We start from the raw sequence: 14446 nt of genomic DNA on the forward strand, positions 1-14446 counted from the left end.
AGTGTGTGTCTCAGTCAGTGTGTGTCTGTGTGTTTGTCAGATAGTGTGTGTTTGTCAGTTAGTGTGTATGTGTCAGTCAGTGTGTGTGTGTGTGTGTGTTGGTCAGTCAGTGTGTGTGTGTTTGACAGTATGTGTGTATGTTTGTTAGTCAGTGTGTGTGTGTTTGTCAGGTAGTGTGTGTGTGTCAGTCAGTGTGTGTGTGTTTGTCAGGTAGTGTGTGTGTTTGTCAGTTAATGTGTATGTGTCAGTCTGTGTGTGTGTGTGTGTGTTTATCAGTGTGTTTCAGTCAGTGTGTGTGTGTGTTTATCAGTCAGTGTGTGTGTGTTTGACAGTATGTGTGTGTGTGTCAGTCAGTGTGTGTGTGTTTGTCAGGTAGTTTGTGTGTGTCAGTCAGTGTGTGTGTGTTTGTCAGTTAGTGTGTATGTGTCAGTCAGTGTGTGTGTGTGTGTGTTTGTCAGTCAGTGTGTGTTGGTCAGTCAGTGTGTGTTTTTCAGTATGTGTGTGTGTTTATCAGTTAGTGTGTATGTGTCAGTCAGTGTGTGTGTGTGTTTGTCAGTCAGTGTGTGTGTTTATCAGTTAGTGTGTATGTGTCAGTCAGTGTGTGTGTGTGTGTTTGTCAGTCAGTGTGTGTGTGTGTGTGTGTTTATCAGTGTGTGTCTCAGTCAGTGTGTGTCTGTGTGTTTGTCAGTTAGTGTGTATGTGTCAGTCAGTGTGTGTGTGTGTGTGTGTGTGTGTGTGACAAAAGCGTAGCGGCCAGATCTTTGGTCCATGTAGTATAACACTCATTATTAGAGCACTACTGGTCTGTGTGTGTGTGTCAGTCAGTGTGTCTCAGTCAGTGTGTGTGTGTGTTTGTCAGTTAATGTGTATGTGTCAGTCTGTGTGTGTGTGTGTGTGTGTGTTTATCAGTGTGTTTCAGTCAGTGTGTGTATGTGTTTATCAGTCAGTGTGTGTGTGTTTGACAGTATGTGTGTATGTTTGTTAGTCAGTGTGTGTGTGTTTGTCAGGTAGTGTGTGTGTGTCAGTCAGTGTGTGTGTGTTTGTCAGGTAGTGTGTGTGTGTGTTTGTCAGGTAGTGTGTGTTTGTCAGTTAATGTGTATGTGTCAGTCTGTGTGTGTGTGTGTGTGTTTATCAGTGTGTTTCAGTCAGTGTGTGTGTGTGTTTATCAGTCAGTGTGTGTGTGTTTGACAGTATGTGTGTGTGTGTCAGTCAGTGTGTGTGTGTTTGTCAGGTAGTTTGTGTGTGTCAGTCAGTGTGTGTGTGTTTGTCAGGTAGTGTGTGTGTCAGTCAGTGTGTGTGTGTTTGTCAGGTAGTGTGTGTGTCAGTCAGTGTGTGTGTGTGTGTGTTTATCAGTGTGTGTCTCAGTCAGTGTGTGTCTGTGTGTTTGTCAGATAGTGTGTGTTTGTCAGTTAGTGTGTATGTGTCAGTCAGTGTGTGTGTGTGTGTGTTTGTCAGTCAGTGTGTGTTTTTCAGTATGTGTGTGTGTTTATCAGTTAGTGTGTATGTGTCAGTCAGTGTGTGTGTGTGTTTGTCAGTCAGTGTGTGTGTTTATCAGTTAGTGTGTATGTGTCAGTCAGTGTGTGTGTGTGTGTTTGTCAGTCAGTGTGTGTGTGTGTGTGTGTTTATCAGTGTGTGTCTCAGTCAGTGTGTGTCTGTGTGTTTGTCAGTTAGTGTGTATGTGTCAGTCAGTGTGTGTGTGTGTGTGTGTGTGTGTGTGACAAAAAGCGTAGCGGCCAGATCTTTGGTCCATGTAGTATAACACTCATTATTAGAGCACTACTGGTCTGTGTGTGTGTGTCAGTCAGTGTGTGTCTGTGTGTTTGTCAGATAGTGTGTGTTTGTCAGTTAGTGTGTATGTGTCAGTCAGTGTGTGTGTGTGTGTGTTTGTCAGTCAGTGTGTGTTGGTCAGTCAGTGTGTGTTTTTCAGTATGTGTGTGTGTTTATCAGTTAGTGTGTATGTGTCAGTCAGTGTGTGTGTGTGTTTGTCAGTCAGTGTGTGTGTTTATCAGTTAGTGTGTATGTGTCAGTCAGTGTGTGTGTGTGTTTGTCAGTCAGTGTGTGTGTGTGTGTTTATCAGTGTGTGTCTCAGTCAGTGTGTGTCTGTGTGTTTGTCAGTTAGTGTGTATGTGTCAGTCAGTGTGTGTGTGTGTGTGTGTGTGTGTGTGACAAAAAGCGTAGCGGCCAGATCTTTGGTCCATGTAGTATAACACTCATTATTAGAGCACTACTGGTCTGTGTGTGTGTGTCAGTCAGTGTGTCTCAGTCAGTGTGTGTGTGTGTTTGTCAGGTAGTGTGTGTGTTTGTCAGTTAGTGTGTATGTGTCAGTCTGTGTGTGTGTGTTTATCAGTGTGTCTCAGTCAGTGTGTGTGTGTGTTTGTCAGGTAGTGTGTGTGTTTGTCAGTTAATGTGTATGTGTCAGTCTGTGTGTGTGTGTGTTTATCAGTGTGTTTCAGTCAGTGTGTGTGTGTGTTTATCAGTCAGTGTGTGTGTGTTTGACAGTATGTGTGTATGTTTGTTAGTCAGTGTGTGTGTGTGTTTGTCAGGTAGTGTGTGTGTGTCAGTCAGTGTGTGTGTGTTTGTCAGGTAGTTTGTGTGTGTCAGTCAGTGTGTGTGTGTTTGTCAGGTAGTGTGTGTGTCAGTCAGTGTGTGTGTTTGTCAGTTAGTGTGTGTCTCAGTCAGTGTATGTGTGTGTGCGTGTGTGTGTTGGTCAATTAGTGTGTGTGTCAGTCAGTGTATGTGTGTGTGTGTGTGTGTGTGTGTTTATCAGTGTGTGTCTCAGTCAGTGTGTGTCTGTGTGTTTGTCAGATAGTGTGTGTTTGTCAGTTAGTGTGTATGTGTCAGTCAGTGTGTGTGTGTGTGTGTGTTGGTCAGTCAGTGTGTGTGTGTGTGTGTTTATCAGTGTGTGTCTCAGTCTGTGTGTGTGTGTTTGTCAGTTAGTGTGTATGTCTCAGTCAGTGTGTGTTTGTCAGTACGTGTGTGTGTTTATCAGCGTGTGTGTATGTTTATCAGTGTGTGTCTCAGTCAGTGTGTGTCTGTGTGTTTGTCAGATAGTGTGTGTTTGTCAGTTAGTGTGTATGTGTCAGTCAGTGTGTGTGTGTGTGTGTGTGTGTGTGTTTGTCAGTCAGTGTGTGTTGGTCAGTCAGTGTGTGTGTTTATCAGTTAGTGTGTGTGTGTCAGTCAGTGTGTGTGTGTGTGTTTGTCAGTGTGTGTGTGTGTGTGTGTGTGTGTTTATCAGTGTGTGTCTCAGTCAGTGTGTGTCTGTGTGTTTGTCAGATAGTGTGTGTTTGTCAGTTAGTGTGTATGTGTCAGTCAGTGTGTGTGTGTGTGTGTGTTTGTCAGTAAGTGTGTGTTGGTCAGTCAGTGTGTGTGTGTGTGTGTGTGTTTATCAGTGTGTGTCTCAGTCTGTGTGTGTGTGTGTTTGTCAGTTAGTGCGTATGTCTCAGTCAGTGTGTGTTTGTCAGTATGTGTATGTGTTTATCAGTGTGTGTGTCTCAGTCAGTGTGTGTGTGTTGGTCAGTCAGTGTGTGTGTGTGTTTGTCAGTCAGTGTGTGTGTTTATCAGTTAGTGTGTATGTGTCAGTCAGTGTGTGTGTGTGTGTTGGTCAGTCAGTGTGTGTGTTTGTCAGGTAGTGTGTATGTGTCAGTCAGTGTGTGTGTGTGTTTGTCAGTCAGTGTGTGTGTTTATCAGTTAGTGTGTATGTGTCAGTCAGTGTGTGTGTGTGTTGGTCAGTCAGTGTGTGTGTGTGTGTTTGTCAGGTAGTGTGTGTGTGTGTGTTTGTCAGGTAGTGTGTATGTGTCAGTCAGTGTGTATGTTTATCAGTTAGTGTGTATGTGTCAGTCAGTGTGTGTGTGTTTGTCAGTCAGTGTGTGTGTTTGTCAGGTAGTGTGTATGTGTCAGTCAGTGTCCGTGTGTGTGGAGTTGTACCAGCGGAGCCCCTCACAGGATTAGCAACACTCATTAGTGGAGAGTCTGATTCAGTATAATTAGCACCCATGTCTGCACGGTATTAACTGATAACCCTGTTCATATTAATTAAATAATAACAGACCTTGCCATCAGCCGCCCGTGTTGCTCAGTATCTCTGCAACAGCAGACATTAGTATAGAGCAGAGGTTCCCAAAATGAGGCCCGGGGGCCAAATGCAGCCCTCAAGGATGTTTGGTGCGACCAACCTTAACCCCCCCCTTTTCTGAACCTTATTTTTACACTTTCTGAAAATGTTCTGTTACAAATTGCACATGTAATTTGCGGGAAAATAATAAAACAACAATTAAAGTTTATAAATGTTGCGTAACTGAGATGTATAGGAAATAAAAATGTATGATTTGAGACATATTTAGTTTTCATCTGTGGTGCAGCTTCTACTGTGGCCCCCCCATCCCATGCAACCTCTGGAAATTGGCCCTCCATGTACCGACATTGGGAGCCCCTGGTATATAGAGTATTTCTGACACCAAGGAGGAGAGCAGAAACAACTACAGCAGTTAATTAAGGAAATGTTTCAATTAAGGGCACAGTAATTCATATTTCTGTTCATACAGAATTGTTGCAACTACTATCAGTACAATCAATCTGTGTGTCTGTCTGTGTTACCCTCTCTCTCAAGTATGTATCTTCTGCAGGTGATTGGCCGCATAAAAAGTGATTGGCAAGCTTTTCCGGTAAAGTGATTGGCTGCACACAAAATGATTGACAGTTACTGCTCCCACATTCCAATGTCTCCGGGTCTGCAGCAATCCCCCCCCCCCTCTCTCGCCTGAACCCGACACGGACATTACATCTCGCGTTTTCTCATCCTCGTCTAGCCTCCTCGGAACGCAGAAAACAAGCAGGCTTCCGTAGTTGCAGTTCTGTAATGTCTGGGCCCATGTGGTAGAGACGGTGAGACGGGCGCTGCGCTACTCCATTGAAATAATAACATTACTAGAGAACAACTAAAGAAAATAAAATAAATACAACTACACAACAACAACGACCCAGAAGCGGAGGAGAGGAATTCCGTGCCCCGCAGACCGTCAGCCCCGCACAGCCCGCTGCGCCGCCCGGGTAAGCGTTTGCAAGGTCCGCCGCGCAGGGGCCGGGGCAGGGGTGTCGCTGCTGCAGGGAGCCCCTCACCTGGCCCTGGGCGATCGCCTATCTTTCGTTGTTCCTATGTTTCTTTCTCCAGACCCAGCTTTCTTGCTCCTCTCTGTCTCTCTGCCGTGTGCAGTGGAGCAGCGGGTTCTGGTCCAGGAGGACTGCTGGCCGGTACCGTGCAATGCAGTACAGCGCGGAGCAAAGACGGAGAAGTGCAGCACGGGATAGGGCAGAGCAATGTAGTACAGCACAGTATACTATAGTACAGTGCAGTTCAATACTGTACAGCACAGTATACTATAGTACAGTACAGTTCAATACTGTACAGCACAGTATACTATAGTACAGTACAGTACAGTGCAGGGCAATACTGTACAGCACAGTATACTATAGTGCAGTGCAGTGCAATACTGTACAGCACAGTATACTATAGTGCAGTGCAGTGCAATACTGTACAGCACAGTATACTATAGTACAGTGCAGTGCAGGGCAATACTGTACAGCACAGTATACTATAGTGCAGTGCAGTGCAATACTGTACAGCACAGTATACTATAGTACAGTGCAGTGCAATACTGTACAGCACAGTATACTATAGTACAGTACAGTACAGTGCAGGGCAATACTGTACAGCACAGTATACTATAGTGCAGTGCAGTGCAATACTGTACAGCACAGTATACTATAGTGCAGTGCAGTGCAATACTGTACAGCACAGTATACTATAGTACAGTGCAGTGCAGGGCAATACTGTACAGCACAGTATACTATAGTGCAGTGCAGTGCAATACTGTACAGCACAGTATACTATAGTACAGTGCAGTGCAATACTGTACAGCACAGTATACTATAGTGCAGTGCAGTGCAATACTGTACAGCACAGTATACTATAGTACAGTGCAGAGCAATACTGTACAGTATACTATAGTACAGTGCAGGGCAATACTGTACAGCACAGTATACTATAGTACAGTGCAGAGCAATACTGTACAGCACAGTATACTATAGTGCAGTGCAATACTGTACAGCACAATATACTATAGTACAGTGCAGTGCAGGGCAATACTGTACAGCACATTATGCTATGGTACAGTACAGTGCAGGGCAATACTGTACAGCACAGTATACTATAGTACAGTGCAGTGCAGGGCAATACTGTACAGCACAGTATGCTATGGTACAGTACAGTGCAGGGCAATACAGCCCAGTATTATGTATAGTGCAATAGTGCATTACAAAGAAATATAAACTATAATCCAAGCACATGCCATATATATTTACTAACTTTTAACCTTTATATTTAAAATTGAAGAGACTTTGGACTGTATTTTATGTTATTTTGCTATTGATTGTGTGACTGTTATGTCACGTTATATGTTTTAATGTATTGTAATAGTTGTCATTGTGAGCTCCCTTTGTATGACCTCATAATATTATGTGATTTTATGTATGCACAAATAAGTTCCCCTCAGGGAAAATACAGTTGATCAAATCAAATAGAGTTCAGTTCGGTGCAGTAAATACAGTTGGGTGCAGTTCTTTGTGAAGTGATTGTGACGCGCACATGTGTTGTTTTTCAGGTGTGTGTGTCGCTGAATGCTTGCTGGCACTGCCTGGCTGAGCCGTGTCCTGCGAGTGTGCGTGTCCACTGCGCCTCGGTGTCCCCGGAGAGCCTGGACCGCAGGGGCCACAGCAGCCAGCGCGGCCCGTAGGCGCTTCATGGAGTCCAGCGCCGGCCCCCAGGGCAGCCCGGCTGCACCCACCCCCTCCGGATCAGAGGACAAGGTGGCAGACTCCGCCCCCTCCCAGCTAAACTCCACCACAGGCCCTGCCCTCCCCCCGCCGGGCCTGGGGGACAGTCCCGCCCCCTCGTCTGAAGCCGCACCTCCAACCAGCCGATTGGAGGATGTGCAGCCCGGCTCCTTCCCTCTGGACCAGGACACGCCCCTGGAGGCTGTGCTGCTGGCGGGGGAGACAGTGGTGCGGGAGGGCCGGGCGGTCATCGTGTTCCCCAGTGCCAACGAGGTTTTCTACAACCCTGTGCAGGAGTTCAACCGTGACCTGACGTGAGTCCAACCCCCTGTGCAAGACACCGAGTTCAGCTTCCCTGCTTCCGTGCTTCTGCAGTTTAACGACACACACTAACTCAGCACGCTGCAGTCGATACAGTACAGTACACGCAGTGCAGTGTAGTCCAGTATAGTACACTACAGTACAGTGTAGTCCAGTATAGTACACTACAGTACAGTGTAGTTTTCCTCCTTGCTCCCTTTCCCGTAGCCCTTGTCTGTGACCCTACATCTTGGCAGTACTTAGCTTTCACCATCCAGGATGTAGGAAGTCACTTACTGTACTTGTGTAAATTGTAAACTGGAACTTGTAAAATGTATTATTTTGAATTGCTGTTTTAGCTAAATTGAATTTGTAATGATTGATGCCTTGTACTTCACTGTATTTTTGCACTTATGTTGTAAGTCGCCCTGGATAAGGGCGTCTGCCAATAAATAATAATAATAATAATAATACAGTGTAGTCCAGTATAGTACAGTACAGTGCAGTAAAGTGCAGTATAGTAGTGCAGTGTAGTCCAGTATAGTACACTAATGTACAGTGCAGTAAAGTGCCGTGCAGTGTCGTCCAGTATAGTACAAACCAGTACAGTGCAGTAAAGTACAGCACAGTGCAGTATAGTGGGGCACTGTGCAGTCCAGAATAGTACTATACTGGACTACACTCTAATGCGCTGTACGTTAGTGCACTGTACTGTATAGTTCTGTGCAGTCCAGTATAGTACACTACAATGCAGTAAAGTATAGTAGAGTGTACTACTGTGCAGTAAAGTATAGTAGAGTGTACTACAGCACAATGTGATCTACAAGTTCAAAGGGAAGCTGCTGTTTGTGACACTGAATTCTTCAGGATTGAAGGGGTTTCTGACAGTTGACCACTGAGACCTGTCTGTGTGTGGACCCCCGTCTGTCTCCGTGAATTAACCCCCTGTCTGTGTGTCCAGCTGTGCAGTGGTCACAGAGTATGCACGGGAGCATCTGGCTGCCAAAGGGGTGTACGTGGTGGTGCCGGGGGAGGAGGGTCGCCTGGTCGTCAATCTGTCTGAGGACAGTGAGGGAGCGGACGGACAGAGCGAGGGGGGGGCCAAGACTGCGACCGTGGGGCAGAGCTGTGAGGTACTGTCTCTCTGTCTCTGTCCATGTCTCTCTCTGTGTTTGTGTCTCTGTCTCTCTCTGTGTCTGTGTCTCTCTCTCTCTGTGTCTGTCTGTCTGTCTGTCTGTGTGTCTCTCTGTGTCTATGTGTCTCACACTCTGTCTTTCTCTCTTACAGTCTCTGTCTCTCTCTGTGTCTCTTCTCTCTCTCTGTCATCAGGAAGTTTACTGGCATGATGAGTTCACAAAGGTGTTGCCAAAGCATTTATAGACTCAGTGAAGAAAATAAATGCCCTGTGCCTCTCATCCACTCCTCTCTGTCTCTCTATCTCTCTCTCTCTTGCGCGCGCTCTCGCTCTCTTGCTCTCTCGCTCTCTCGCTCTGCGCAGGAGGGTCTCCGGGTGCTGGAGGGCCTGGCTGCGTCAGGACTGCGCTCGGTGCGTTTTGGGCTGGAGGTCCCGGGGCTGCGCAGCATCACGGCCAATGACTGCTCCGCCCGCGCAGCCGCCCTGATCGCCCGCAACGCCCAGCTCAACCGACTGCAGGGGCTGCTGACCGCTAGCCAGCGTGATGCAAGGTGACCCTCCTGACACACTGACACACCAACACACCTGGCACACCTAAAACACCTGACACACTCCCAGGCTGGCACACCTGCTACACTCACACTGACACACTCCTACACTGGCACGCCTGACACACTTGACACACTGACCCTGCCCTGCACTCTGTGTTCCAGCATGTTGATGTATGAGGCTCGGGGCCGGAAGGAGCGCTATGATGTCATCGACCTTGACCCCTACGGCAGCCCCGCCCCCTTCCTGGATGCTGCTGTGCAGGCCGTGAGCGAAGGAGGTCAGAGGTCACCCTGTCTGTCTGTCAGGCTCACTGTGCTGTTAATGTGTCCGTTGTCAGTGTGACTCTGCCCCCTCCCTTGGTGACGGCCTGTATTAACCTCCCCTCCCTCCCTCAGGGCTGCTGTGTGTGACGTGTACCGACATGGCAGTGATGGCGGGGAACAGTGGGGAGACGTGTTACAGTAAATACGGCTCCGTGTCCATCAAGGCCAAATACTGCCATGAGATGGTGAGGGACAGACACACTGACACACTGACTCATACACTGACACCTGACTGACGGACTGACACAGTGTGTGTGTTGCAGGCTCTGCGGATCATCCTGCACAGTGTGGACCAGCGGGCGGGGGTGTACCAGCGCTACATCGAGCCGCTGCTCAGCGTCAGTGTGGATTTCTACATCCGCGTGTTTGTGCGAGTGCACAGCGGCCAGGCGCGGGTCAAGAGCTCTGCCAGGTACTGACCCCCCGAACACACACTCACTCTGAGACCCTGTAACACTCTCTCACTCACACTGACCCTGGTGTGTAACCGTGTGGGCTGTGCTGCTGTGTAGTGATTGCACTGTGTTGTGTTGCAGTAAGCAGGCCCTGGTGTATAACTGTGTGGGCTGTGGCTCCTTCCACCTGCAGAGAATGGGCAAGAAGACCAGCCAGGGCAACCAGTAAGACACTCCTCTCCCTCCCTTTCTCTCTCATCCTCTCTGTCTATCTGTCCAGCACTGACCCATCTGTCTGTCCTTCTCTCTCAGTATGAAGTACTCTGCTGCCACTGGCCCCCCTGTGGGCCCCAACTGTGAACACTGTGGACACAAGCACCAGGTGAGTGTGTGTGTGTGTGTGTCTGTCTCCACATCTGTGTGTCTGTGCGTGTGCGTGTTGTCTCTGTGCATCTGTGCATGTGTGTGCGTCTCTGTGCATCTGTGTGTGTGTGTGTGTGCGTCTCTGTGTGTCTGTGTATGTGTGCGCGCGTCTGTGTGTTTGCGCGACTGTGTACAGTGTTGTGACAGCCTCTCCCCCCACAGCTCGGGGGTCCGGTGTGGGCCGAGCCGCTGCACAACCTGGAGTTCGTGGGGCGTGTGTTGGCCGCCGTGTCGGGGAACCCGTCTCGCTTCGGGACGTCCCGGCGCATCGAGGGCATGCTGAGCATGGTGACTGAGGTCAGGCAGCTACACAACACCCTGGACCTCATAACACTGCACTCAACACACAACACACTATACACAACATACTGCACTACATAATACAACACTGTACACAACACACTGTTCTCAACACAGTGCACTCCACAACTGTGTAAACACAATACTGCACTACACATCACAACACACTGTACACAACACTGTAGATGCTGCACCACACACCATACAACACAGTAAACAAGATAATGTACACAACCCAGTTCACAAAGTGCTGTAAATACTGTGCACTATACATCAGTGTAAATAACTGCACTGTGTGTAACACACTGCATAGTGTACTGTGTGTGCTGTGCACTAGCTTCACTGTATACTGTACTGTGTGTGACGCACTGTAGACTGTTCTGTGTGAGAGTTGTTGTTGTCTGGGACAGTGTATGAATTGTTGTGTTATTGTGTCGCAGGAGCTGCAGGATGTTCCTCTGTACTACACCCTGGACAGTATGAGCAGCACCCTCCACTGCAACACCCCCTCTCTGCTACAGGCCAGGTACCTGCACTGCACAACACTACACTGCACAGCTACAATGCAAGTACCTGCACTGCACAGCCCTACACTAATCCTCTGTGTGGCAGGTCCGCTCTGCTCCATGCTGGGTACCGCGTGTCTCTGTCCCACGCCTGTAAGAACGCGCTGAAGACCGACGCCCCCCCCAGTGCACTCTGGGACATCATGAGGTGCTGGGTAAGTGCAGGGCATTGTGGGAAGGCTACAGTGTGAACAGTGTGTATGTGTGTGAAGGGGAGTGGATGTTTATCTGTATGCGTATGTGTGAGAGTGTGAGTGTTTGTGTGTCTGAGTTTTAAGCTTTTCTTGTGTTTCAGGAAAAACTGAACCCAGTGAAGAGGGAGAGACTGGCTGAGACGAGCCCCGCCTACCGCATCCTGTCCACGGAGCCCGTGTGAGTCTGAGGATACAGGGATAGAGTGGACTGAGATGCACACGCGCTACACTGAGACTCCAATTGTGTTACTGCGGCTTCCCCCTTAAGCACATAGCTGTACAATATCTGCGCTCGGCACCGCACTGTACTGGGATGTGCGCTGACTGTATTTTGTACAGATTGTACTGCAGCACTTCTGTAAAGCATCTTGTGTGAACGCGCCATGGATATAATAATAGCGGGATGCACGCTGCCCACAGACAGACTGGTACTGTCCTTCACTCTCCCGCCTGTCTCTCTCTCTTTCTCTCTCTCTCTCTCAGTCTGGAGGCGTGTTTCTCCGTCAGGGAGGATGCCAACCCTCAGTCTCGCCGGCGGCACCTCACTCGGTTCCAGGAGAACCCTCAGGCCAACTGGGGGCCCAAGGCGCGTGCCAAGGCAGGGTGAGCCAATCAGGGCCGGGGTCACAGGGTCAGCAACAAGAGGGCAGCCAATCACAGCGGGGGAAGAGCAAGTATATAGCCAGTCACAGAGGGGGTCATGTGATCAGGGACAGGAGAGTGGCCATAGGCAGCCAGGTTAACAGTACTACTGTTAACTGGTCTGTTTGAGCTGACGCGTGTTCATATTTCTCTCTCTCTCCATCCCCTCCCTCTCTTTTCCTCTCGCCAGCGGGGGGGTTTCGGAGGAGTTGGAGGACCGCAGGAAGAAGCTGCAGAACAAGAGGAAGCAGCCGAGCGGGGACCGTGCGACACTCAAGAGCTTCCCCTGCAAGCGGTTCAAGCAGGTCAGCCCCTACTACACAACGCCGCTCTACCCTACACACTCCGTTAAACTGTACACTCTGACGTGCTGTCTCTCCCCAGGGGACTTGCAATCGCGGAGAGAAGTGCAGCTATTCCCACGACAGCCAGCAGGGGCAGAGCGAGGCAGGCTGCACAGCCGAGTGACAGTCACACCTCCGCCTCACACAAGTGGGGGGTGCGTGCGAGTGAGAGTGTGAGAGAGAGTGTGAGAGGGAGTATGAGAGAGCAAAAGAGAGAGAGTGCGAGAGTGGGATAGCGAGTGTGTGTGTGTGAGAGAGCGAGAGAGCGCATGCGCAGACAGTCCGGGGAGAGCATCCTGAATTCATTGGAACTTCATTTTATTTTTATCCTCCTCATCATGCTGATCCTGAGTTATTTGTGTTGCTCATTGAAATAAATGCAGTGGAATGAATCTCACTCTGCAGTGTGTGGCGCTCGTTTGTTTGTGTGACGTGAAGCCGGCAGTGTCGGGCCTCCCGTCTCACCGGCTCTGTTGCAGGACAGACCGACAGACGTGTGCTCTTGACTCCTCACGCCTCTCCTCTCCCTCACGCAAAGATATACACACACACACACACACACACACACACACACACACACACACCTCCTCCCCACAGACCACTGCAGCTCCCAGGCAGGATTAAAAATGGGGGACTTTATTGAAGACTCAAACAGCACATCTACACAGATGGGGGTCGGAGGCTGGGATCTGTGCTCACGGATTCGGCTCCAGTCCTGAGTCTGCCCTGGCGTCTCGAGAGTTCAAACTCAATTCTGTTTTGTGGGGAAATTATTTAAAAATCCACAGGGGGGCTGTAGCTGCTTCTCCCTCCTCTTGTCCTCCCTCATTTCTCAGGGAGTGGGGCCCCTGCTGGACTGCAGTCAGGGGTTCAGTACAGCGTCTGGGTCTGTTCTGCCGGTTCTGGAGCGTTCCTGGGTGGGGCTGCCCTTACCATGGCGGCGACATGGGCTGGGGGTTCTGCAGGTATGACATCACTACCGCGGAGATGGACAGCCTGCGGACAGACGGACAGAAGACTGAGCAACTCGAACACATGGGAGGTGGAGAATCACAGAGGGACACATGGGACGGGGAGAGTGAGGGACTCGGTGGGAGACAGAGGGATGGGGCGACAGACAGAGGGATGGTAGGACGTGTCTGTGCTCACATGAAGCTGCTCATCATTTGCTTGGTGTCCTCTGAGCTCCGGGAGTTGGCGAAGCTGATGAAGGAGCAGTACACTGCGATCCAGGCACACCACTTCAGCTGTAACGCAACGCTGCATCAACACACTGCGGTCCAGGCACACCACTTGACACAGCACAGTCAGTCTCAGTGTGTTACAGTGCTTTATAATGTCTGTGTTAAATTGATTCAGTGTTGCAATTTCAGTGTGTGTGATACAGCCTCAGTGTGTTACAGTTTAAGTGTGTATTACAGTATCGGTGTGTTTCTGTGTCAGTCGGTCACCTTGAGCATCAGCCCACACATGCTGAAGATCATGCCCAGCAGGTTCATATAGTCGGGGGTGGGGTCCTCCAGCGTGGGGTTCGTGTCTGTGCTGGGGGGCTTGTACCTGAGGCACAGAGACACAGGGTCAACAAACAGACACACATTGAGGCACACACTGTGCTACTACACACAGACTCACAGCCCTGTACACCACACTGCGCTGAGAGAGAGAGAGCAATATAGTGCACAGATACACACAGTGAAGGGGGGGGGGGGGGGCTTACAAACCTACAAATAAAAGGATTTGCGACACAAACAAGAGGCTCCTTGACTCGTTACATCGTCACAGTGCATCTAATACACGCAATACTAAACAGGGGGCCAGATTTCCACGGCAGGTACTCGCTACACTCGCTTCTCAAACCCATCGCCCATCGCCGGTTCATCAGTTCCCCGTCCGTCCCGGTCGATGCATTCGCTCACCTCTGGATCTTGTTGGGTCTCCGGGGGTCCGACATACTGTTGGAGGACATGTTTCTCTGTGCGGCTGTGTTTCTGTCGTGTTTGTCTGAGAAAGATCGAGTCCCCTAATCGCCTAAACTACAGCGTCAGCGTCCGTCCCTGCCCCCCTTCCGCACGGTACTTCCGCTTCCGGTCCGGAAGAGTGACGTCACGACGCGCAACAATGGCAGCTGCACGCGTGGAGCAGATCAAACGCCACAGCTGTGCGGCGCTGATATGAACCGGCATGTAGCCTTTACAACGAAATACGACATATAAAACACTTGTAAAAGCGGTGTGTTATAACTTCGCATTGGTCTGTGCTGTAGCACTGTTCACACTTCTGTGTGAAATGAAGAATTAATTGCCTCCCCAATTACGACATTTTTCAGTTTCTAAAAAAAGTCAACTGCGCCTATTGAACACAGTCTCGTCATAAACCCTCTGTTTAATTAACAGCATCTGAGCCTTGATGCGACCTCATGAATATTCATGACGCCGGCAACTATA

At 49.4% G+C, this 14446-nt stretch overlaps 2 protein-coding genes across 2 annotated transcripts; one reads left to right on the forward strand and one right to left on the reverse strand.

The window, feature by feature from the left end:
- Positions 1-4809: 4809 nt before the first annotated feature.
- trmt1 (tRNA methyltransferase 1) lies at positions 4810-12399 on the forward strand. The gene is made up of 16 exons (XM_066707721.1): positions 4810-5046; positions 6657-7142; positions 8090-8261; positions 8627-8814; positions 8977-9092; positions 9211-9323; positions 9402-9550; positions 9675-9758; positions 9846-9915; positions 10119-10253; positions 10697-10782; positions 10869-10977; positions 11118-11194; positions 11500-11619; positions 11849-11963; positions 12043-12399. Exons 2-16 carry the CDS (start codon positions 6673-6675, stop codon positions 12124-12126), a joined length of 2088 nt encoding a protein of 695 aa, XP_066563818.1. The 5' UTR covers positions 4810-5046; positions 6657-6672; the 3' UTR covers positions 12127-12399.
- Positions 12400-12617: 218 nt separating this feature from the next.
- wdr83os (WD repeat domain 83 opposite strand) lies at positions 12618-14357 on the reverse strand. The gene is made up of 4 exons (XM_066707723.1): positions 13919-14357; positions 13454-13559; positions 13152-13249; positions 12618-12998 (listed from the first exon to the last, which is right to left on the reverse strand). The coding sequence occupies exons 1-4, from the start codon at positions 13966-13968 to the stop codon at positions 12932-12934; spliced, it is 321 nt and encodes a 106-aa protein (XP_066563820.1). The 5' UTR covers positions 13969-14357; the 3' UTR covers positions 12618-12931.
- Positions 14358-14446: the final 89 nt, after the last annotated feature.

This window comes from Amia ocellicauda, chromosome 7, assembly GCF_036373705.1.
Source record: "Amia ocellicauda isolate fAmiCal2 chromosome 7, fAmiCal2.hap1, whole genome shotgun sequence".
Classification (NCBI taxonomy): domain Eukaryota; kingdom Metazoa; phylum Chordata; class Actinopteri; order Amiiformes; family Amiidae; genus Amia; species Amia ocellicauda.